The sequence below is a fragment of the Rhinatrema bivittatum genome, chromosome 4 (assembly GCF_901001135.1).
Source record: "Rhinatrema bivittatum chromosome 4, aRhiBiv1.1, whole genome shotgun sequence".
NCBI lineage: Eukaryota > Metazoa > Chordata > Amphibia > Gymnophiona > Rhinatrematidae > Rhinatrema > Rhinatrema bivittatum.
Window position 1 is genome coordinate 249,011,714 of NC_042618.1, and position 25,910 is coordinate 249,037,623.

At 45.2% G+C, this 25,910-nt stretch overlaps 1 protein-coding gene and 1 long non-coding RNA gene across 6 annotated transcripts in view; one reads left to right on the top strand and one right to left on the bottom strand.

Moving 5' to 3' along the window:
- Positions 1–25,910, bottom strand: part of CAPRIN2 (caprin family member 2) — a 263,440-nt gene that overhangs the window by 112,764 nt on the left and 124,766 nt on the right. For 4 of the 5 annotated variants that reach the window (XM_029600005.1, XM_029600004.1, XM_029600002.1 and 1 more), the window contains exon 11: positions 2,840–2,950. The exons of the other annotated variant lie outside the window; for it this stretch is intronic. In XM_029600005.1, coding sequence (XP_029455865.1) covers positions 2,840–2,950 — 111 coding nt within the window. The remainder of the gene's footprint in view (positions 1–2,839; positions 2,951–25,910) is intronic. 5 annotated transcript variants of the gene reach the window in all.
- LOC115090638 overlaps positions 1–25,910 on the top strand; it is a 62,131-nt gene that overhangs the window by 2,551 nt on the left and 33,670 nt on the right. Inside the window, exon 2 of the long non-coding RNA XR_003856438.1 lies at positions 2,203–2,355. This is a non-coding gene — a long non-coding RNA (uncharacterized LOC115090638). The remainder of the gene's footprint in view (positions 1–2,202; positions 2,356–25,910) is intronic.

Here is a 25,910-nt window from a genome sequence, read left to right on the forward strand (position 1 = left end):
AGATGCTGGCTTCTATGTGGAGGGCATATAAGGGAGGTGTTTGTTCTTTATAATTCTTTGTTCTGTTTCAGTCTATTTACAGCTTACTGTGATACTGTATTTAATGTTATTACTTTGCTGATTTATTATCCATATATTCACATTTAATAAAGTTTTGTTTTGCAATATTTGTTTTGGCATGTTTTGTGTCCGTGCATGAGGGCTAGATACCACCACAAGGACCTCTAGTGAAGGCACCTGAGATTGGGAAGCAAGAGGACTCTCCCCTTGCAAGAACAAATCTGATATCTTGGACAGGGTTTGATGGATCCCATATCACCTACCATTAAGTTAAAGAAAGTCTTCACCAAGGCACCTGGAGTCAGGTCCATGGGCTGCTGTGTTTTTGGCCTGCAGTTAGGGAAGAGATTTTCTGAAACCAGTGTAGAATCTTAAGCAGCATGTATTGGACTCCAGGATGAGGCCCACTCCCAGGTCAATTGTGTTGAGGGCCACACAGACCAGAGGCACAAGGAAGCACACAAGCCCCTGAAAGGGAAGAAGCTTTAGGAGGCCTGGAGTCAGGATACAAGAGGCAGAGGCACCAGCACAGAGGACGATAACAGTAAGGAGTCTCTCCTCCAGGTCCTCTCAACACTTGTTCCTGTGTCAAGTGCATTGAATTCATCAACCCCTTTTGCTTTAGGGCCTGCTTATTTCTTGGTGCCAACTGCACTACCAGCTTCAAGGAGCAGTTCTTACTTCTCCTTTGCACTAATAGGCCATGTGAGAAAGAGGAACACCCCAGTACAATGAGCTCATGCTTAATACTTCTATGCATTACTTGATTCCTGACCTATGGCAGCACTGCAGTTGACATTTTGCCTGAAGAGCTCCTACTCAATGTGGAGGGAGTTGAAGGAGGCCCACTCCAGGTCAGCTCTGACTTGACTGACCTATTGAAGCTCCATCTTCCAGTCCCTGTTCCTTTGATATCTGACATTCAGCTGCAGTCACAGCAGTTGACTGAATTATAGTTGGCAGAGGCATTAGTAACAAGCATTGTGACCAGCTGTAATGGGATATCTTGATCACAGACTGTCCTTTAAGCCACTGAAAGTGGTAGTCTTTGAGCCAGACTTTATAGAAGCTCTGAAAAATGCTTTTGAGGGGCTGCCAAGGCTTGATACTTTAGCTAACTCATTTGAGTTGTAAGAAAATTCAGAAGAAATGAAAAAAGTATAAAAGCACATGATATCCGTGCTGAAGCTCAGACAAAAATATACTGAGGGGTTCACGGCAGCACATGTGCAAGACGTCCCATGCACACAACAAAAAAAAGCTGAACTAGGGATGTGTCATGGCTAAGTTAGCCCTGCTTGTAGACTGAGTGTGCATTAAGACTTCTTTTATTGGTCTTCACTAAGACCCTGGTGAGAGATACCACTTCTCAGCACAGTAGGCAGACATTTTCATTCTGGCATAAGATATCAAGTGAATCTCAGTGGCATTTTCTCCAAGTTCCTGAAGAAAGCTGTGCTCATTTTGGGAAGTATTTAAGCCACTTAGCTTCCATACCATCTTGCCACATATGTTGAGAATCATGACCTAATGAGAATTACTCCATGCACTAACATTCTGTAATTAAAGTGGCTCCAAATCCAGTTGTTAAGAATATTGGGGAGGGAAGCACTTTCATGTGACAGACTATAAAAGTTACGCAGAAAGACAATGGAGACACTTTACACTGTTACAGGAAGGAATGAAAGTAGCATCATAAGTAGTCTGGGCACCTAGTGGCCAAGAACATTCTAGAGTTTAGGAGAGCAAGGACAGCCTAACAGTCATTTGACTCTTGAGTATTCTGGACACTAATCCTTAAAGAAACCCAACACTACACATATGTTGTGGATTACAAAATATAGAAGATGCATCTTCTCCAACTTCATAGCAGTTGGAGAATGCCAAACTCAGGGCAGATTACTGTATAGTTAGGTCAAAGTACATACATGGCTGAAAAAGTTTTAGACTTGAGAGCATCCATTTTTACTGCAAGAGTAGTGTTTCTCTGAAGTAGAAGATATAGGTAAGGTGACTTACTGACAACTGATAGCTTCTAAACAGTATACCATTGCCCTGGAGAGGGCTGTGATACAAGTACTACAATGTTTACTCCTGGGTAAGTTCTACATTGAGTTGTGACTAGTTTCCCCTCCATTGCAGAATTGGACATGGGGACCAGGAAGGAGCAAGAAAAGACAATAGAGACCTGTGTATACTTGAGAAGCAGCACCCAGCTAGCATATGTGGACCAGAAGATATCAGCCTGCCACACCCCACTTGTCCTGTGCAGCCCAAAGAGGAGCTGATGGAAAGGTAGACTGCACATTTAAGGGGAAAGCAGGAAATCAAAACTAGGGCATTTTGCTAGGGTGAGAACTGGGTAGAGGGCAAAAATATCTGGAGGGGGAAGTAGAAATAACTGGGGTCAAGCTTGGGAGAGGAGAGAAAATTGGGGGGGGGGGGGGTCAGAGGAAGTAAGTGAACTGGGGAGTTGATGTGAGGTAGAGAATATCAAACCATGAGAGAAGAGCTGGGTAGGATTGTTGAGCTTGAGGAGAGTGCACAAATCTGGAGGGCCAGGCCTCATGATGGGAAATTTCTACATATTTGAACTACATTGACAATGATTATAAGGCAAAGTAATTTATATTGTGTTAAGTCTGCAGAATTTAATATTGTACACAGTTTGTAATTTTTTTTCGCACAGAACCCTTCCAGAAGTAGATAGCATCTATGCCATAACATTTTAACAAACTATGAGAGAAATGTTTTCATTTTAATCTGGAGGCTAGCAGACCTGGATGCTGGTTTGGACTATTGCAGGTAGTTTATGGTTCTCTGATAGTAAACCCGTTTTCCTCAGTGCATCAAAGACTTGTCCTCCATTCTCTTCAAGTGCTTTACCATCCTACAGAAAAATTCAGAAAGTTTCAGCAACATATAAGTTTACTATTGCACTAAGGACAAGTATTTAGTGTAGAAGTGGCATTTTGTTAATTTCTAAACAGCTTTGAATTTCACTCTGTACAAAGTACCAAGTTTAAGAGGAATTAAACTCAATGGTAAGGTTGTTCAACAGTGAACATGTTACAATAATGTCCAACTGCATGGTGTCCTAAACCAGAACATTTACAGAGTACCATGAAACTCAATCACTTGCTGTGTGAAGCTAATTTTGGAAACTATACCCATTCTGAAATGCATTTTATGGTACTACAATTGTCCAACTTTACATTTTCGTACAGGGAACTGTACAGATGTGATTAGAACAAAGCAGAGTGGCATTCAAAGCTACTCTACTACTGCAGTAGTATGTTAAGACAGCTGATGCTGTGTTTGATTGTAATCTACCATAGACCACCACTTTAAGGCTTCTATACCCCATTGTGCATGGGGAAAATAGCTTAGTAAAACTTGGCCTTAAGAACACACACAAGTAGGCCATCATTTAATGTTGAGATTGCTTACCTGATAATCTCCTTTTCCTTAGTGTAGACAGATGGACTCAGAACAAATGGGTATAGTATGCTCGTGTTAGCAGTTGGAGACGGATCTGACGTCAGCACGGGTATATATATACCCCCACAGGAAGCGTAGCAACTTAGTAATCTTCCTTGCAAAAGCTGTTATGGATGTGTGTACTGATGCTCAGTGAAAAGTGAAACATGATACCCCTGACCGATTGATAATAGCTGGAGACCGCCAGCTTTCCCAACCAGAAGGCGTTGACACCTGGTAGAGTGTACGCTCTTATGGCAACAGATGGCATGGCTTACCTTGAATCGGTGAAACCAATGTAGACAGGCAGCTGGGTGGGATGCTGAGTCCATCTGTCTACACTAAGGAAAAGGAGATTATCAGGTAAGTAATCTCAACATTTCCTGGCGTGTAGCCAGATGGACTCAGAACGAATGGGATGTACAAAAGCTTTACTCCTAGCCTGGGCGGGAGGCTGCCTGAGGACCATGTAGGACCGCCCTCGCAAATGCTGTGTCTTCCCTGGCCTGGACATCCAGACTGTAGAATCTGGAGAAGGTATGGAGGGAGGACCAAGTCGCTGCTTTACATATTTCTGCAGGTGACAGCAACCTGGATTCTGCCCAGGATGCCGCTTGTGCTCTGGTAGAATGAGCCTTGACCTGTAGAGGCTGAGACTTCCCGGCCTCTACGTAAGCTGCTCGGATAACTTCTTTAATCCAGCGGGCGATGGTGGGCCGAGAGGCCGCTTCACCTTGTGTCTTCCCGCTGTGCAGGACGAACAGATGGTCTGTCTTTCATATGTCGTGTCACTTCCAGATATCTGGACAGCAATCTGCCAATGTCAAGATGGCGTAATAAACGCCCTTCTGATTTCTGCAACCCCGCCGTGGTAGGCAAGGATATGGTTTGGTTAAGATGAAACTGTGAAACCACTTTCGGTAGAAAGGAGGGAACCGTGCGAAGATGGATAGCCTCAGGAGTGATCCTGAGAAATGGGTCACGGCAGGACAGTGCTTGTAGCTCTGAGATGCGGCATGCTGAACATACAGCCAGCAAGAACACCATCTTCAAGGTGAGAGAACGGAGAGACAGCCCCCCAAAGGGGTCTGAAGGTGGATCCCGCGAGGAAATCCAAAACAAGATTGAGGTTCCATAAGGGCACAGGCCACTTCAGTGGCGGACGAATATGCTTGACTCCTTTCAGGAAGCGAGAAACATCAGGGTGCTTGGCAATGGTCTTGCCATCCCTCCTGGGACCGTAGCAAGACAGCGCAGCCACCTGAACCTTGATGGAGCTGAGGGAGAGACCCTTCTGAAGTCCATCTTGCAGGAAATCCAACACAATAGGGATTGTGGTCGCATGTGGGTTGGTGGCATGAGTGTCGCACCATGCTTCAAATACTCTCCAAATCCTGACATAGGTAAGGGATGTGGAAAACTTGCGAGCTCGGAGGAGTGTATCTATCACAGGCTCCGAGTAACCTCTTTTCTTCAGTCTAGCCCTCTCAATGGCCAGACCGTAAGAGAATTGAGCTGGATCCTCGTGAAGGATGGGACCTTGACGAAGGTGGTCCCGAAGAGGAGGCAGGAGAAGAGGCTCCCCTGCCAGCAGTCTTCTCATGTCTGCGTACCAGGGTCTTCTTGGCCAATCTGGTGCTACTAGAAGAACTAGGTCCCGGTGCTTCTGAATCTTGTGGATGATGGCGCCCAGCAGAGGCCACGGAGGAAAGGTGTATAGCAGAGTCCCTGGAGGCCATGGTTGAACCAGGGCATCGATCCCTTGGGAGAATGGATCGCTCTTGCGGCTGAAGTATCTGGGTACCTGTGCATTGGACTTGTCCGCCAGTAAATCCATGTCCGGAAACCCCCAGTGATCCACAATCATCTGGACGGCTGTGGGTGACAGCTGCCACTCTCCCGGATTTAGACTTTCTCTGCTGAGGAAGTCTGCCGTGGTGTTGTCCTTCCCGGCAATATGGACGGCAGAGATGTCCTGAAGATTCGTCTCTGCCCAAGCCATCAGTGGGGCGATCTCCAGAGATACTTGTCTGCTTCTGGTTCCGCCCTGACGGTTGATGTATGCCACCGTGGTGGCGTTGTCAGACATCACTGACTGCTCTGTTCTTCAGTTTGTGAGCAAATCGAAGGCATGCCAATTGGACTGCCTGTGCCTCTAGACTGTTGATGTTCCACGCTGACTCTTCTCTGTTCCACCGCCCTTGAGCAGTGAGTCCTTCACAGTGTGCTCCCCAGCCGCTCAGGCTGGCATCTGTGGTGAGCAGAGTCCATGTGGGGGAGGACATCCTCGACCCCTTGCTCATGTGGTCGGACTGCAGCCACCACCGTAACTGCGTCCGGACTCTGGCAGGCAGAGGTATGTGCGTGGAATAGTTCCGTAGACGAGGGCTCCAACAAGAGAGCAGGGAGTGTTGTAGAGGTCTCATATGGGCCCTTGCCCAAGGTACCACTTCCAGGGTGGATGCCATGAGACAGAGAACCTGCAGATAATCCCAAGCTATGGGCTGACTGGCTCCCATCAAGTACTGGATACGCATCTGAAGTTTCAACCTTCTTTTGGTAGTGAGACTGACTGTCTGCCTGAGTGTCGAACTGCACTCCCAGGTATTCCAGTGACTGGGAAGGCTGTAGGCAACTCTTGCTGAGGTTGATTACCCAGCCCAAGCTTTCCAGAAGGGCGATCACTCTGTCGGTTGTCCGATGGCTCTCCTCTCGAGATTTCGCCCCGATTAGCCAGTCATCTAGGTAGGGATGGACCAGAATTCCTTCCCTTCTGAGTGCCGCTGCTACCACTACGACCACCTTGGTGAAGGTCGGTGATGTGGCCAACCCAAAGGGCAGAGCCCGGAATTGGAAGTGGCGTCTTAGAACCTTGAAGCGTAGGTAATGCTGATGATCTGGATGGATCGGGATATGCAGGTATGCTTCTGATAAGTCCAAGGCCGTGAGGAATTCTCCTGGCTGAACTGCGGTCTTGACAGAGCACAGAGTTTCCATGCGAAACCTCGGACCCTTAAGTATCGATTGACTGACTTGAGGTCCAGTATGGGCCGAAAGGTGCCCCCTTTCTTAGGCACCATGAAATAAATGGAATAGTGTCCAGAATTCACTTCCCATGAAGGCACTGGGATGATGGCTTTCAAGGACAGGAGCCTCGCCAGGGTAGCTTCCAATGCTGCCTTCTTGTGTGTGGGACAGGAAGATTCCACAAACTTGTCCGGAGGGAGGTGATGAAAGTCCAGATAATACCCCTCAGATGATGGCGATGACCCACTGGTCTGACGTGATCTCGACCCATCTAGGGTAGAAGAGGGTTAACCTGCCCCCTATGGCACCATCCCCCAGATGGATCGGCGGATTTTCATTGTGAGGTGCGGCCAGGACCTGAGCCCGGGCCTGCTCCCCTCTTGCGCTGCTTGACCCGAAAGGACTGATTCCGGGCCTGAGGCAGAGGTGCCTGGTAGCGACTCCTGTAGGGAACGAAGCGCTGGGAACTTCTACCCCTGGAGGGCCTTGGAAAGGCGCGCTGGGTCCTTCTGAACCGATCTTCTGGTAGTCGAGGTACTGGAGAAGCGCCCCATGTGCTGGCCAGTTTATCAAGGTCGCTGCCAAACAGGAAAGAGCCCTTAAAGGGCAATCTGGTGAGGCGTGTCTTTGAAGGTGCATCGGCTGACCATTTCCTGATCCAGAGCTGCCTCCTGGCAGCTACGGAGGATGAGATCCCCTTGGCTGTTGTCCGGACTAGGTCTGATGCAGCATCCGTGAGGAACGAGAGCTGACTCCATGTCAGCTGCTGGAGCGTTGCTCCTGACCTGTGACAAACAGGCACGCATCACCAATGTGCAGCAGGTTGCTATCAAAGAGAGCTGCCACCTCAAAGGTCTGTTCCAGAATGGCGTCCAGTTGCCGGTCGTGAGGCTCCCTGAGGGCCGCCCCCCCTTCAACTGGAATGGTAGTGCGCTTGACCACAGTGCTAATCAAGGCGTCCACCTGAGGGCATGCCAGCAGCTCCTGGATAGCCGGTGCCAGGGGGTACATACCTGTCAGGGCCCGACCCCCTTTGAATGAGGCCGCTGGTGCAGCCCATTCTAAGTCTATCAGTTGTTGTGCCGCTTGCAAGAATGGAAAATGGCGGGCTGTAGGACGAAGACCTTCCAGCAGGGGGTTCTGTGCAGAGGGTACCGTAGCGCTGGGTCCTGTAATATCCAACTCCGCCAGGCACTGAGACACTAGGTCGGAGAGATCCTCTTTAGGGAAGAACCGCCTCATGGTTCTATATGGCTCAATCCCTGAGGGAAGTTCCCCCTCGTCCGGTGAGACCTCCTGGTCCAACTGATCCGGACTGTCCAGCAGCGGAAGGACCCGTTCACGATAGGGGCGTGAGGGTCCAGGAACAGGATCCACAGGAGCCGCAACCACAGCAGCCACCGCAGGAACAGGAACAGGAACAACAGGAACTGCAGGGCCTGGACGGGAAGCAGTTTGCATCTGTACAAAGGCATGAATCCCCTTAAAGAGATCCACCCAGGAAATGGAAGCCTCTAATCGCCGGGGTACAAGATCCCCTGGGATTCCAGAATGGTCGAGACTGGCCGCTAAATCCAGGGTAGCTCCTGGGGAACTGTCAGCAAAGCGTGGCTGAGACCTGTCCTGGCCCGAAGGTCCCACGGCCTCCTCACATTGGGCACATAGGGAGTCTGGCTCTTCACTGTGCATGGCTCTAAGCTGGCATGCGGAGCAGAGGCAGAGGGCTTTAATGCCGGAGGCAGGCGGTGCCCCTGCTGAGGCGTTCTGTTCCATTGAAAAGTATGCGCACAATGATAAGCGGCAGCTATATACGCTTAATACAACAGGCGCTTAATAAGAATATGCGGCAGCAATATGCGCTTAATACAACAGGCGCTCAATAAGCGGCAGCAACAGGCGCTTAATAATATGCAGCAGCAATATGCGCTCAATACAACAGGCGCTTAAGAATATGCGGCAGCAATATGCGCTCAATACAACAGGCGCTTAAGAATATGCGGCAGCAATATGCGCTCAATACAACAGGCGCTGAAGAATAATATGCAGCAGCAATATGTGCTGAATACAACAGGCGCTCAATAATATCCAATAGGCGCTCAGCAATATGCGGCTAGCAATATACGTCCAATGATATGCAATATGCGTGTAGCAATATACGCTCAATGATGTATATAGTATGCGCTTAGTCAGAGACATGCATCTATTACGGGCGCTCAATACCTGAACAAGGCCCACAAAATGGCGCCATCACAGCGTGCCACGCCGCCGATCCTCTGTTCCTGGGAGACCAAAAGTAAGAGATATACGCCTTACCTGATCCTTGGCGCTTCCCGGCTGGAACCCGGGCGGTCTCCGGCTGCGGGGGGAGAGGGCAAGTACCTTCACCGCCGCGTTTGAGGATATGCACCCGCTGCCTCATCCACGCTGGGACCGAGGCGCCTCGTATGCCTCACCCAAACCTCGCCCGGGGCTACGTCCCTGCCGCGATTCGGCCACCGGACCGAGGACTTAAACCTCCGGGGGATCACGGAAATCACCCCGGGAAACTCAACTGGGGGAGGGACCTTAGGGTATCATCGCAGGAGTGCGGGGCTCGATGCCGTAGAAGGTTTGTTTTTTTGGTTTTTTAGTAAAAAAGAAAGTAGAAAATAGAAAGTAGATTTGGAAAACACGCTCAGCGAGCGTGCAGGCTCTCCAAACTGCTTTGGAGACGGAAATTACTGAGTTGCTACGCTTCCTGTGGGGGTATATATACCCGTGCTGACGTCAGATCCGTCTCCAACTGCTAGCACGAGCATACTATACCCATTCGTTCTGAGTCCATCTGGCTACACGCCAGGAAATTAACAATGCTCTCCAATGTGTTTGATGCGCGAAAAGAAAACTGGTCCCACAGCAGCAGTCTATGTCTCTCTCTGATCACAAACACATTGGAGAGCATTGTTTGAAAATTGTGTCTATCCAATAAAAGAATCCAGATCGGACATTTGGCTTCTAATTCTGTATTGTCTCCTCCATGGCTTTGTTAGACAGCCTCCCTTGCTGTTTCAAACTGTGATTTATACATGGGATGTATATAAAGTGTGGGCTTGGCCCTCAAAGCCATGAATATTTGTTACAGTATAGGAAGCTTCCCATACTAAGAACAGCTCTCAAACTAACAATTGTATCTATGAAAAGGCAACACTGCAAATTACACCAGACACCAATACACCTATTAGGGAAACAAGTCAGGCTGCTATAAGGATTCATACATGCTAGAATACCTCAACTCAGTTACATATTCAGAACAGAAACTGACTGACCCTCAAATACAGAATAAAGTGACCATAAACTATAAAGCAGAAATCTGTAAACAAACTGAAATGGAAACCACAAGCCAGACTATGTAGAACAATCAGTACAGAGCAGACAGTGCTAGGACTAGGGGTTGGCAAACAGGGTAACTGCATAAAGTGCAACACTACAGGGAGTATATCGGTGGTACCCTCACCTTGTATTGTGCAACTCTATAGGGTAGGCATCAGTATAGACAGGTGATAACAGGAGTACTGTAGGGGGGGGGGATGTCCCTGACTGACCCCTCTATTCTCTATGATCAAGATCAGAAGGGCAGAAGCAGCAGCAGCAGCTCCTCCTCCTCCCCCCTTCACTTGAGTTTCAGCTTGCTCGCAGTGGAAGTTATATCTTAAAGACATATTCCCTGCAAGCAAGCATAAAAAGGGCCTGGAGCACGTGTAGGCCCTTTTTGCTTCTGGTGTGCACATTGCTCTACCTATAAGACTTACCTATAAGTCTCGCTTCATCCCCATTCTTGTGTCCCTCCAATATCCCACCCCGTACATCTGCTGTGCCCTAGCCTTATTCTCCTTCGCCTAAGTATTGTAATCAGCACTGTTCAATACCTCTCTGCCTACCTTTATAGCCACTGAAACAGCCCTGCTCCACTACATTTAACTGGATTCTAGCCAGTCTCTCCCCTACCTTTTTCCTCCTCTTGCCACTATGACCACTCACCTTATCCCTCGCATTTACCTCCCTCATAACAGATGCCCCCGCCCCCCACCCATCTCCTCCCCACAAGTCTCTCCTTCCCATCCTCACAACCCCCTTTACCCAAATGCTAGGACTCACAACACTCTCGATCATCCTGTTTAACACCCAATCCCTTTCCAAAAACACCCCTATCCTCTATGACCTCCTCACTGACTGCAAACCAGATATCTGTGCCATCACAGAAACTTGGCTCAGAGAAACTGATTCTGTCCTCCTTAACCAACTACCTTCTCACTCATACGAAATCTTATCCATCCCCAGACCAAAAAAAAAAAAAAAAGGCGGGGGCATCCTCCTAGCCTTCAAAAACCCTCAACCTTGCACCCATAAACTCACTGCCCAAACTGGAAATTGGCCTTTTCAAATCCCCTACTCTACAGATCTGCCTTATATATGCCCCACCTGGCTCTATTGAACGTGATCCATCTCCCGTAATTGAATTCATTTCCGCCAATATCAACATTGAAATCCCCTCCATCATTCTAGGAGACTAATCTCTATGTCGACGCCTCCCCTCTCACCTCTTGTGAATCTTTCCTCACCGCCCTCCAAGCAATAGGTCTCAAATTGTCACTTCCGACTCAAGCTGGTCATTCCCTTGACCTCATCTTCATTAACCACTGTTTTCTACCTCCCCACCCCCCTACCTGCTCCCCGGTACCCTGGTCCGACCACTTCCTCATCGAAGCCTCCCTACCCTTCACCGCTCCAATCACCCCTAACCTAGCATGCAATACCACTATCACATTCAGAAAACTCTGCTCTGGTGATGAACTCTCCCTTGCACTCTAACGCCTTACCAAACCTTGACTGCTCCGACCCTGAAGCAGCCTTCACATCCTGGAGAAATATCACACTTAATATTGCCAATAAATTATGCCCTATCTCTAAACGAGAACTGCATCATTCTTCTAAAAACCACCAACCTTGGTACACAGCAGAACTGAGAGCCTTAAAAAATAAACTTAGGCAACAGGAAAGAACCTGGCGCAAAGCTCCCTTGCCCCAGCACGCCTCCAGTTATAAATCTGCTCTTCACCATTACAGAATAACCACACTCAAGACCAAACGAGACTTCTATGCTACAAAAATCCACAAATATATGTATAACCCTATGGCTACATATGTGAAGAGAGCCTATCTCACCAAGTCTTCTCATCCTCCCATCCCAGACAACGAAGCCACCGCCAGAAGTGAAGAAATCGCCCATTTCTTCCACACAAAAATCACCAACATCCTCCTCAGATTCCAATACCCATCTCCTACCATCCACCCTCCCTACCCCCAGCAAGTTACCCCCATTTCTACATCTCTTGAAACTCTTGAACTGACCTCAGCTAAGGAAGTTGAATCAGTTCTTAAAAAAACTCAAACCCGCCTCTCACCCTTCAGACACTATACCCACAAAAACCCTACTTTCCATCCCAAACTCTATTGCCAAACCTATTGCAGACATTATTAACTCCTCCTTCAGGCTCCGTCCCAGATGCTCTCAAACAAGCGATTGTTAAACCTCTCCTTAAAAAACCCTTGCTAGACCCCAAAGACCCTTCCAACTTCCACCCCATCTCTAACCTGCCCTTTATCTCTAAGATCATGGAAGAGATAGTGAATATCCAACTCGCAGAATATCTTGAAAACAATAAAATACTGCACCCTGCCCAATTTGGTTTCCGCAAATCCCTCAACACCGAAACACTCCTACTCTCCCTCTCAGAGGCATGGATCAGGGCAATTGCTACCTTCTCACCCTACTCGACATTTCAGCTGCCTTTGACACCAATCACAATCAACTCCTCACCCAGCTGGCCGAAATAGGCATCTCAGGCCTAGCCCTGCTATGGTTTAAATCTTACCTTTCTGATAGGAAGTTCACCGTCAAAATAGGAAATGCCGAATCCACACACTTCTCTGTCTCAAGGCGTCCCACAAGGTTCCTCTCTCTCTACCTTATGCAACATTTACCTTACCCCCTCTGTCAGCTGCTAACAGACCTCGGCCTCAAATTCTCTATGCTGATGTTCAAATACTCATCCCCATTCATAACTCTGATGCCCTGGCACATTGGAACACATGTCTCGCTTCCATAAATGACTTCCTCACAAACATCCACCTTGCATTAAACACTTCCAAAACGGAACTGCTCCTTCTTTCCCCAACACCAACCCCCCAAACCCCTGATCTCCAATGACCCAGCCTTCAACACCATATCTTCCCAACCCTGTGTAAGAGACCTAGGGGTAGTTCTTGACCAACAACTGAACCTAAAAAATTTATCAGCTCCATCCTAAAAGAGGGCTTCTTCAAGCTCAATGTCCTAAAGAAACTTAGACCCCCTCCTCCACTATCACGACTTCTGAACTGTTATCCAAGCTATTCTTTCCTCAAGGCTCGACTACTGTAATGCCCTTGGACTACCCTCCTCCACTAAACCTTTACAAATGTTTCAAAATGCTATCGCCAGGGTCATCACAAACACACGGAAATCAGATTACATCACTCCCATACTCAAAGACCTCCATTGGCTCCCTATAACATTCCGTATACTATTTAAAACTCTTTCCGTAATTCACAAATCCATTTACTCCTACAACTCCAACTGGCTTGAGCCCTTTTGCCTCACTTTCTGATCGATCCACCAGGTCTGTCAAAGGAACTCTAACAGTACCCCCCCCCCCTGAAAAAAGCCCACCTCTCCACCACAAGGGACCGTGCAATTTCCATTGCTGGCCCCAAACAATGGAACTCTCCCGACTGTTCTTAGACTTGAGCCATGCTACTCTAAATTCAGAAAGAAACTAAAAACCTGGCTCTTCCGACAAGCATACCCAGAGTAGGTCGCACTCATAGCCCTCCCCCCCCCTCTAATACTTGCCCCCATACACCTCTGAATCTATTAATCTTTAAGCATTGACATCTTCCTATATTCCTTCAGGACCCCTGTATATAATCTCCCTCTTGGTCCCTCTGTATATAGTTGCACCATTGTAGATAATTTGTGTTTACCGTTTTACTGTTACTGTTTTGAACCTTCGGTACCACTGTACCTCTGCGATTCCTTTTACTCCTCCCCCTTCCCCTGTTCATTGTAATTTCAAATCTTTCAGTTGTAAACCGGTATGATGTTTGCAAACTAATGCCGGTATATAAAAATCATAAATAAATTGCTGACCTGCCGACCAGACCACTGCAGCTCCCCTTTGAACATAACATATGGCTGTGATCTAAGTTGCAAGAAGTTCTGAGGGACAAAGACAAATCCAGATGCCCTGCTACCTGCCTTCAGCCACCTGTCACTCATGCCCTGCAGCACCACTTCACTTCTGGGTTTGCTGTATTTAGAAGGGTTTCTATACAGCTTTTACAACTAAATTGGTCAAAACTGTTTACAATTATGTATATAACATTAATGTAAAAACTTTAAAAACAAGACCAGGAAGATTTCGAGTACAGAAATTAGGAAAGAACAGAGGTCTGGAGAACAGGAAGGCTCTGAAAGATGGTAAATCAGAAGTCATAACCATGCCTATTGAGGTGTCGAAAGAGCACTAAAGGCTGCCGAGAAAAGGAATGTCTTGATTTTTTAAAAATCTGTGAGATGTTATTTGCCTTAGTTGATCTGGAACTACATTCCAAAGCACAGGGCCTGCAACAAAGTGTGTTCTAGTAAGGTCTAGTCTAGCTAGACAGAAAATTTCAAGAAGATTATTATGTAAGGAGTGCAGCTGTCTGATGGGTTGGTAAATATGAAGATGTGGGTATGGCCATGCTGAGGACAGATTGGATTGTGTGCAATGGACAGAATTTTGTATTGTATTCTGTATTTGATTGGAAGCCAGTGTAATGAATGTAGGATTGGGGTTGTGTGTTCTTTCTATGAGGTACCTGTCAGGATGCATGTAGTTGTATGGGGCAAAGTGCATTTTCGTGAAGGCCAAGAGAGGGCGTTGCAGTAGTCTATACCTGTAAGGATAAGAGACTGGAGAACAGTATGGAAATTGTTGGCAAATAGTAAGGACAGACATTTTAGCATGTGGAGTTTGTAAAAGGAGTTTGTGGTGGAAGTGCGGAGGGACAGATAAGCATGAATCAAGGAGTACTCCGATTACTTAGGGATTGGTAAGTTGTCTAATGGTAGATGTGAGGGAGGACTGAAAGCGGAATGAGGCATGGTTGATAAGTAAAATTTCTGTTTTGGAGGTATTTAATTTGAGACAGTTGTGGGATAACAATGAGTTAACTTAATATGAAGGGATTACAAAAGGGTATTTGACCAAGATACAGTTCTTTATACCATATTCTGAAATCTGCATAGATCTTAAATTGAATGTTGATACTATTGAGAAGATGGCAAAGTGGTATTTGTTAGATATTGAATAAGATAGCAGCAAGATAAACCTTGAGGTACACTGGAAGAAGGGATGTACCAGGCAGATGAGTAAGGTCCAATATTAATCTGTGTGGATGATTAGATAGAGCTGGATTTAGTATCCTATATGCAAATGATTGTAACTGATGAAGAATTTTATGGTCAAGTGTGTCAAAGGCAGCTGAGATATCAAGAAGTACTAGGATATAATCCGTGTTGGTGTCAAGAGGAAAGTAGTAATGTCCCAGTGCTGTGGCCCTTGCGGAATCCATGTTTGGATGAAAGTTTACAGATAGATATTCAGAGAGTTGATGTAAAACTACAGATTCAAGTAATTTAGCCCAAAGGTGAGATGCAATAGGATGAATATTGCTAATGTTTATAATGTTCTCTTTCTTGGGGATTGGGCAAAAGAATGCCTGTTTTAGTAAATCTGGGAAAATGCCAGAGTCTAAAGTTCAGTTTACAAGGTGGCTTAAAGGGCTGGCAAGTTTAAATCTTTTAGAAGTTGGCTGTTGTGTGATAGCTGAGGCACTTACATGTGAGAAAAACAGACCAGTTGCTTATGGGGGAGGGAGAATTGACTGATGGCTGGAAGATTGCAGAAAACTACTGGTAATCTTAGAGATTTTATCTTGAAAGTAGGTTGTGATACGGTTGCAAAGGGAATTGTTAACTTCAGAGAGATCCAATTGAGGGGTAGTTAAAGATTTTACAATTTTAATACCTTTGAAAATTCAGCTGGAAGAAATTCCAAGTCTGAAGAATTCAGACTTTGTATGGAAGCTGAGTAAGTCATCTTTAGGATAAATATTCCTCTAAGGCTCCAGAGAAGGATCTGGGGTAAGTCAAAAGATCTTTCCATTGATTGAAAAGAATCTGCAGTTCTCAAAATCAGAAAATTAGGTAATCTTTAGTGTATGTCTCAAAGAAAAGCTGAAAATTTCTCTGAAAACTTTGATAAGGAGTAATAGATTGAGTTTGATTCTGTGGCAAGTTTCTCCAAAATAAGCAGAGAAGGAATCTTGTTTGTTAAAAGGCTGTGGTAGGATTTTGTTAAATTGTCAGATGTTCCATTGATTTCAAAGGCTTGGCATTCAGAAGAGATGGTAATGGAAGCTCTGGTTGCAATCTGATGGAAGATCAGACTGGCACCAAAACTGGAGGAAAAAGCAATATGCAGTGAAATGGTTCATTTCCACTACAAGAATCATCAGTTCTGACCAGCTTCAGTACTATATATGCATGTACAGATCCAGATTGCTTTGCACTAGACTACAAAGAGTTGTGCCAACAATTTTGGTGGGCTGAACAGTGCCTAGGATTATCATGCAGTTGTCTTCCACATTCAGCATTATACTTTCCCAGTGATGGTGACAAAGGTCTGTTTCTATCCTTTCCATAGGAGGAAAAAGTTTCTACTACACTCAGACTGACCTCTGGGGTTCTGTCTCCCTGAAGTGGACCCCTCAGAGGAAGGCCACTCATTTCACTCTGAAATGCCCTAGCTTGGAGAGTTTTGACCATACAGGCCACAGAAGTCATGAGAGAGACTCAGACATTTGAAACATAGGTTGTCAAGATCTATGCTGGCCATCCTGTACAAGAAAATTCTTTACCTGCTAATTTTCGTTCCTGTAGTACCACGGATCAGTCCAGACAGTGGGTTATGTCCTCGTTCCAGCAGAGGGAGTCAGAGGAAAAAAACTTGTAGGGCGCTCTCCCAGACACAGGTGTGCTCACTAATTCTCTTCAGTATTAAGAATATCAAAGCCAGAGGAAAGAAGGATGGATCATGAAGAATCAATAAAATGTGCATAAAATGTGTCAAAAAAAACTAAATTCAACAACCAAACAACTTGTAAACTGAACCATTAAACAGGTACAAAATAGTCTGAAATGTACTCAATTATCGAGCAGGAAAATAATCCCAATAAAGCCCCTAATAAACTGAGGGTGGGCGTCTGGACTGATCCGTGGTACTACAGGAACGAAAATTAGCAGGTAAGGAATTCTTTTCCCTGTATGTATCCAGATCAGTCCAGACAGTGGGATGTACCAAAGCTTCCCCAAGTAGGGTGGGCCCCAGATAGCCCTGCTCGAATGACCTGATTGCCAAAGGAGCCAAAAACCGGTGGTTGCAGATTCAGACGATGACAAGAGAAAGTATGCAACTTCCAGGTAGCAACCCTACAGATCTCTTGAGGAGAGACTGCTTGAGTTTCCGCCCAAGAAGTGGCTTGAGCTCGAAGTGAGTGAGCTTTATTGCCTTCCGGCAGAGGCTTCCCAGAAGCAATATAGGCTGAAGAAATAGCTGCTTTTAGCCAGCGAGCAATGGTAGTTTTGGACCCTGGATTTCCTTTCCTGGGTCTGCTATATAAAACAAAGAAATGATCCGAACGTCGGAAGTTATTGGTAAGTTCCAAGTAGCGAAGCAGAATTCGTTTAACATCTAGTCTAAGATCCTTGGAGTCTTCGTCAAAAATATGGAAGCTCAACTGACTGGTTCAGATGAAGAGCCAAAACCACCTTCAGTAGGAAAGAAGGTACTGTACTCAAAGAAACTCCGAAAAACGGAGAAAAGGTTCTCTGCACAACAACGTTTGGATCTCAGATATTCGGCGGGCAGAACAGATAGACACCAAGAAAACTGTTTTAAGAGTTAAATCCTTCATAGTGGCTCTACGCAACGGCTCGAAAGGTGGTCAGCCCAAGACTCAAAGAACGAGATTTAAACTCAAAGAAGGACATAGGCGACGCACAGGTGGATGTAAATGCTTTACTCCCCTTAAAAAATGTACTATAATCTGGATGAGAAGACAAAGGAGCCCCATCCAGACGATGAATGAGAGAACCAAGCCCAGCTACCTGAACCCTCAGGGAATTGTAAGCCAAACCCTTTTCAAGACCCCTCTGCAGAAAGGAGAGGATCTGGACTATAGTAGCGTTACGAGGAGATATGTGAATGGAATCACACCAGACTTCGAAAACTTTCCAGACCCGTATATAAGAAATGGAAGTGGAAGTCTTTCTAGCCCTCAAGAGTGTTGAGAACCTGCTCCGGATAACCTCGTCTCCTTAATCTGCGCCTTTCAAAAGCCAGGCCGCAAGACAGAAGCGATCTGCCTGGTCGAAAAATAGAGGACCCTGATGCAACAGATTCCATAAATGTGTCAGTCGAAGAGGACCGTCTACCGCAAGGTTGACAAGATCCACGAACCATTGTCTCCTGGGCTACTCCGGAGCCACCAGAATTACTAACCCCTGGTGAAGTTCTATTCGAAGCACCTTTCCCACCAGAGGCCATGGGGGAAACACAAAGCAGATGTGTTGGCCACGGGAGGACCAGAGCATCAACGCCCTCTGCTCCGTGTTCTCTTCTGCGACTGAAGAAGCGCAGAGCTTTTGCATTGTGCCGAGTGGCCATCAGATCCAGATGGAGGAACCCCCAGTGTCTGACAAGCAGAGCCCATTGTTTCGGAGAGTTCCCATTCCCCAGGATCTGTGTGCTGACGGCTTAAAAAGTCTGCTTGTACATTGTCGACTCCTGCTGTGAGGGAGGCCGCCAGACGGGAGAGATGGAGCTCCGCCCAAGCCATTAGCTTGTCTCGAGAAACATGTAGACTTTGTTCCTCCTTGACGATTGATGTACGTTACATAAGAACATAAGAAAATGCCATACTGGGTCAGACCAAGGGTCCATCAAGCCCAGCATCCTGTTTCCAATAGTGGCCAATCCAGGCCATAAGAACCTGGCAAGTACCCAAAAACTAAGTCTATTCCATGTAACCATTGCTAATGGCAGTGGCTATTCTCTAAGTGAACTTAATAGCAGGTAATGGACTTCTCCTCCAAGAACTTATCCAATCCTTTTTTAAACACAGCTATACTAACTGCACGAACCACATTCTCTGGCAACAAATTCCAGAGTTTAATTGTGCGTTGAGTAAAAAAGAACTTTCTCCGATTAGTTTTAAATGTGCCCCATGCTAACTTCATGGAGTGCCCCCTAGTCTTTCTACTATCCGAAAGAGTAAATAACCGATTCACATCTACCCGTTCTAGACCTCTCATGATTTTAAACACCTCTATCATATCCCCCCTCAGTCGTCTCTTCTCCAAGCTGAAAAGTCCTAACCTCTTTAGTCTTTCCTCATAGGGGAGTTGTTCCATTCCCTTTATCATTTTGATAGCCCTTCTCTGTACCTTCTCCATCGCAATTATATCTTTTTTGAGATGGGGCGACCAGAATTGTACACAGTATTCAAGGTGCGGTCTCACTATGGAGCGATACAGAGGCATTATGACATTTTCCGTTTTATTCATCATTCCTTTTCTAATAATTCCCAACATTGTTTGCTTTTTTGACTGCCGCAGCACACTGCACTGACAATTTCAATGTGTTATCCACTATGACACCTAGATCTCTTTCTTGGGTTGTAGCACCTAATATGGAACCCAACATTGTGTAATTATAGCATGGGTTATTTTTCCCTATATGCATCACCTTGCACTTATCCACTGTAGTGGCATTGTCTGAGGATCCTTACCGCTTTGTGAAGCACTAGAGGAAGGAAATGTTGTAGCGCAAGACGAACAGCTCGTCTCCAGACGATTGATTGGCCATGTCGCCTGTAGAGCCGTCCATTGTCCCTGAACAGAATGCGACTGACATACTGCTCCCCAGCCAGAGAGACTGGCATCCGTGGTGATGATCACCCACTGGGGAGTCTCCAAGTCCACTCCCTGGACCAGGTGGTCCAGGAGAGAGCCACCAGCTTAGACTGTGGAAGGCAACCTCTGGTAGAGGCAGTGGAGCCTGAAAATCTTGAGAAACAGGTTTCCAGCAGGAGAGTAATGCCTTCTGTAATGGTCTGAAATGAGCAAAAGCCAAGGAACTAGATCTATGGTAGAAGCCATCGAGCCCAGGACCTGAAGATAATCCCATGCTGTAGGGAGAGGGAGACAGCGAAATTGCTGAACTTGAGAAATCAGAGATTGAGCCCGATCGTGACTGAGATAGACTTTGCCAATGCCGGTGTCGAAGTGAGCCCCCAGGAAATCGATCGACTGAGAGGGCGAAAGGTTGCTTTTGGCAAGATTGATGACCCATCCCAGAGAACACCGAAGGTGTAATACTCTGTTGACTGCCTGATGACAAAGATCCAGAGTCTTTGCTCGGATGAGCCAATCATCCAAGTAAGGATGGACCAGAATCCCTTCTCTTTGTAAGGCTGCTGCTACTACCACCATCACCTTGGTGAAAGTGTGGGGAGCGGTCGCAAGACCGAACGGTAAGGCCAGGAATTGAAAGTGTTGACCGAGAATCTTGAACTGAAGAAAGCTATGTTGCTTCAGGATGGGAATGTGAAGACAAGCCTCCATGAGATCCAAGGAGGCTAGAAGTTCCCCGCAGTGAACTGCAGCTATCACTGACCGTAAGGTTTCCATTTGGAAATGAGGAATTCTCAGGGCCTTGTTGACCATCTTGAGGTCCAGAATTGGACAGAAAGTGCCTTCCTTCTTGGGAACGACGAAGTAGACGGCATAATGGCCTGATCCTTGTTCCAATGGAGGCACCAGAAGGATAGCTCCCAGATGAAGAAGGCGATCTAGAGTTAGTTGAACCACCTGTTTTTGCAGGGATCCGCAAGGAGAAAAGAGAAATCTGTCTCTTAAAGGGCAAATAAAATCTAAAGTGTAGCCATGCTGTAGAATATCCAGAACCCATTTGTCCGAGGTAATTTTGACCCACTCCTCTAAGAGGGAAAGACGTCCCCCTATTCTGAGGGTTGAGGAGTGGATCAGCAAGACTTCATTGGGTTGGCTTAGAGGAAGCTCCTTGGGCGAAGCCACCTCTAGTTGGTCTGCAGTCCTGAAAGGAATGAGACCAAGACTGATCGTGTGGAAGGAAGCTTCTGAGGAGGCGGCCTTGACTGACGAAAACGACACTGCCCCTGGAATCGGTCTGTTAAAGCTGAAGTTCCTAAAGGTCCGAGGATGATCCTCCGGCAACTTATGAACTTTATTCTCATCAAGAGATTTAATGATTTGATAGAGATCACCAAACAATTTACCCTTGAAGGGCAGAGATCCCAACTGAGTCTTAGAAGCATCTGCAGACCAGTTGCGTAGCCAGAGAAGACATCTAGCAGAAACTGCCGATACCATTGATCTGGATAAAACACGGAGAAGATCATATAAAGCGTCTGCTCCATAAGTAATTACTGCTTCTAGTCGCTCAGCCTGTTGAGCTTCTTCTGGAGGCAGCTCGAGTACCAAGCAGCTGCTGAACCCAACGGAGACCAGCACGCTGCATAAGAGCTACAGACTGTGGCTCTAACACCTAAGGCTGAAACTTCAAAAAATCCTCTTTAGGTAAACCTCAAGCTTCTGATCCTGTACATCATGAAGGGCAGCTGCACCTGTCACAGGAATAGTAGTTCTTTTAGTGACTGCTGAAACAGAAGCATCAACTTTAGGAACCTTAAGAAGTTCCAGATACTCATCAGGGAGAGGATAGAGCTTGTCCATGGCTCTACCAACCCTGAGACTAGCCTCTGGCGAATCCCATTCCCTGGACAATTGCCATAACATGGGATGGAAAGGGAAGGTGCTTGCTGGAGGATGCCTCCTTAGGAGGATCAATATCTAATTCCGCCAGAACATGTGGAATTAGGGGATCAATTCATCTCTTTGAAATAAACGCAGGACCCTCGGGTCATCACCTTCCACCTGAACATAATCATCCAGTATATCCTGAGGGAGAGGATCAGGCTGTGATCCCACACTAACCTTAGAGGTACCAAGAGGAGCTGGAGGATGATAGAGGATCTGCAATCCTGGGCACTTTGGGAGTAGGTGCAGGAGCTGGATTCTGCTGTTGCTCCAAAGTGGCTAGGTAAGCCCTATGGAGAGACAATAAAATTTGTAGAAAAAATGGAAGGGAGATGTCCCGAGGTGGAGACATCCGGGGGGGGCTTCTGACGAATGCTCTTGCTCAGCTCAGAGGGGTCCTCCGGAGTTAATATCGGTGGAGCAAAAACATTTAAGTCCTCCGGGGGCTGCTGTGGAGAAGTCTGAGCAGGTAACAAAATGGCCACCATTCCCGCCTGAGACGGGATAGGAGCCGACATGCTCTCAATGCGTCTCACTGGAAGGCGTGCTGAGGAACGCCCCATTGACCCTGAAGTACCCTCCCCACCAGGGAGGCAATTTAAACAAAGACCATGGTGAGAGATCCGGGACCCCGGCTCTCCACAAGCTGAACATCGCGAAAATTGCGGCATGGGGGAAGGGTAAGTAAAAAATTAACAACTTCCCCCGAAGGCTGTGCAGAGCAGGAAAGCGCGCGTACCTCCGCTCAAAGAAAAATTCACAATGACCCAATAGTTAATTTGCAATAAAAAATTAATATAATAAGGCAGAGGAATGTCGCATCTGACAGTGCTGTCTTGAGGAAAACTGCTAGCGGGTCTTTGTGGGGGGAGAGGTTGGACCACCAACGTGCACCCCAAACAGCCAAAATAAAAAAGTCTGAAGAAAATATTACAACAAGATAATAAAAATTAAATTAACATTAAATTATACTAGACTGTTGTAGGTTCAGCCAGCAAGTAAAAAATGAGAAAGCCAGGAAAAGTCTCAAAGTCAAAGCAAAATCTATTTAAATCCTTTTTTTTTTTAAATACAGAAATGATCCATCCAAGAGAAAATTAGTGAAAGAAGAGATAAAAAGGAAAATTCAAACCCTGTAGGAAGGAGCAGTAGGGAACAGTAGGTTTTGTGACCGTCCTCTGCTGGAGTCAGAGTAATACTGAAGAGAATTAGTGAGTGCACCTGTGTCTGGGAGAGCACCCTTCAAGTTTTTTTCCTGACTCCCTCTGCTGGAACAGGGACATAACCCACCGTCTGGACTGATCCGGGTACGTATAGGGAATGGCATTTAGTGCATAGTTTGAATGGCCTCCTACTGGTTCTTGGTAACTTAGTAAGAGGAAATAATTTATTTATTGGCTTTAAAGTGTGCAAGAGTAGGAGAAAGAAAAGAATCTCCTGAAAATACATGGCAACAGCTGTAGGGGTGAAAAAATTAAGGTGGCTTGTGCAATGAGAGCAGCATGGAAACTCCTGCACATGCTCAAAGATTTGTCTGAGCTTTGAGTTTTCCCACATTGGAGCTGGACATCACTTGTGTGGCTGCTTGTTCCTGCTTGTCCATGGAGAACACGAGCACCATATGACTGAACATTAACACAAGTAGAAGGCATGGCTAAGTTTAGCAGAGCCCCAGCTTAAGAGGTTAGTTTTATGAATGGTATGGGCAGTATCTATGCCCATTTCCTACACTTCCATCTCCCTCTTCATTTGCCCTAACCATTAACTGCTAGGAAAATAAAGAGGTAGGGGACATGATCTGTCAATTACATTCTAATTTAACTTTTCTTTGAAAAATGCTTTTTTACAGGCTAGGTCTACTGCTTAGGATGTAATGCAGAATATTGGTTAGAATCTACCAGATTGAGACTATGGCTAGAAGGTTGATCAGGCACACCAGAGTAGTCTCACTGAAACCTAGAACAGTATAGATAACTGCCATGATGGAGATTTTCCTCCAGCCTGTTTATTTGATCAAGGTGACATCCAGGCATACCACTTGGGCAATAGAATTATGCAACAAGTACTTTTGTTTTAACATTCTGTTCTGGGTATACCATATTTAAGAAAAATAGGGCTCTTATGAATGTGATAGTGCTGCGTAGTAGAATGGATATCACACTTGTCCAGTTACTCCCATTAAGTTATAAAAACTGAGAACTATTAGGACCTTGTTCAATCTGACCCAATAACTCACTATTACCTGTTTTACACTAAAATCTCAATATAATCACACTATATGGAAATATGTTCACAGAAGAGGCTTCTAAAGTGTTTCATTTATAAAAGATACTCTAAGGTACATAAAATAAAGTTAGATATTAAAAAGTCAAATCACAGAAGACTATACATAAACATGTATCATTAGATACATAGGCTGAAGTATTGTCAGAATGACATTTTTACAGATGTAGAGCATACACATCAATTTAGCCATTTTAATGCATAGCTGCATGCAAATATGATCACATTACCCCTGTCCTCAACCAATTACAATGGCTCCCAATAGAAAAAAGAATTGAATACAAAGTTCTTTCATTGATCCACAATGCAATCTACAAAGCAGACTACACTGCCTTTGATGACATTATACACATACTTCGCCCTCAACGCACAACAAGAACCTCTAGTAAACTTCAACTTGTGATTCCCTCACTCCCAAATGCCAAACTATCCTCCACCAGAAACAGAGCCTTCTCCATCATCGGACCAAAACTATGGAATTCACTACCCCACTTCCTCACCGCGCAAGAAAACTCAAAATCCTTCAAAAAAGACCTAAAGTCTTGGCTTCTCAACCATACTCTTAAGGACAACTCTCAATGACTTTACACTATAATCCCATTAACTGCCAACTTTAAATATTCCATTTGGACAATCTCTACTGATTCAAGCCACTGATACCTCCTTTTTGAAGAACCCAGTTATCTCTGCCTATCTATTCAGTGTATCTACCCTGTTTACACTATGTTCTTTGTTCATATCTCTTCTTTTGGTGCCATTTCCCACTATTGTTAAACTTTAAAGTTTTTTTTTTGTTTTTTTTTTTTAATTCTTTATTTATAAATTTTTTCAATACAAACAGAAAATCACATTTCTTCCTGTTAATAGGTAAAAAGAAAATTAAAGGATCTCTGGGCAGAAATGGAACAGACAAAAAATTAAGAATACTATTCAAAACAGTTGAGATCACAACAGCCTTATTACTTCATTTAATTCTGCTCTAATGATCTGTGCCAACTTCAACTTTGCAATTATCTAGAAATTTTCTAAGCTGATTTGGCTCGTAGTAAACATAACTTTTCCCCTTATATTGCAATAAACATTTGCATGGATATCTTACTTTTATCTGAGCACCTAATGCTCGTGCTTCATTACACATCTCCACAAAAGCTTTCCTACGAACTTGCGTATCTCGCATCACGTCAGGATATATCCAGACTTTCCCGTAAAATGTCTTATTACGGTTTTTTAAGAATGTGTTTAAAACTAAATCTCTATCAAAGGAATGAGTAAATGATACTATTAGAGTTCCCCAGTATTCAATTTGTTCAACAGACGGGGCTTCTAAGAAAGCTGTCAATTCTGTTTGAAGATTTACCTCAGGGGATTGTTTTCCCTTATCTACTAATTTAGTTATTGGTGCATAATAAATCTTAGAGAATAAAGGTAAAGACTCAGTCGGTAAAGACAGAATCTCTATTAGATATTTCTTAAATTGTTCTCTAGGGGAAATTAAACATATGGAAAATTCAATACCCTTAGGTTTTGATAACGCATTCTGTTCTCAATATTTTCTAACCTCCTCCTCACCATACTATCTGATTGAATCAAATTAGTTTGAATTTCCTGCACTTGTGTTATTTTTCCAGATATATCTTTAATGCTACAATCCTGATTATTGATTTTAATTTCCATTTGTTGGATATTATTCTGAGATGTAGTTATCAAGCCAGCTAATGATAAAATGGTATTTTCTAATTTTGTTATAGCATTCCATATTAAGTCAAGTGTTACTACTTTTGGTTTCTGCAATTTTTGCACGATGAAATTGGCACTTTCCCCGCCTTCACGGGAAATTTCAGAAATCTTATTGATTTCTGCTTCCAAATCCCCACCCTCTCTTTTTTGGTTGTTCCCTGAATCACATTTTCAGTTAAGTTCTTACTCTCATTCACATTTTTCTCAATCACACCATGACTAATCAAATGCAAATTGTCCATTGTACTCCCTTCATTTTCCCCCTCCGAAACTAAGTTAC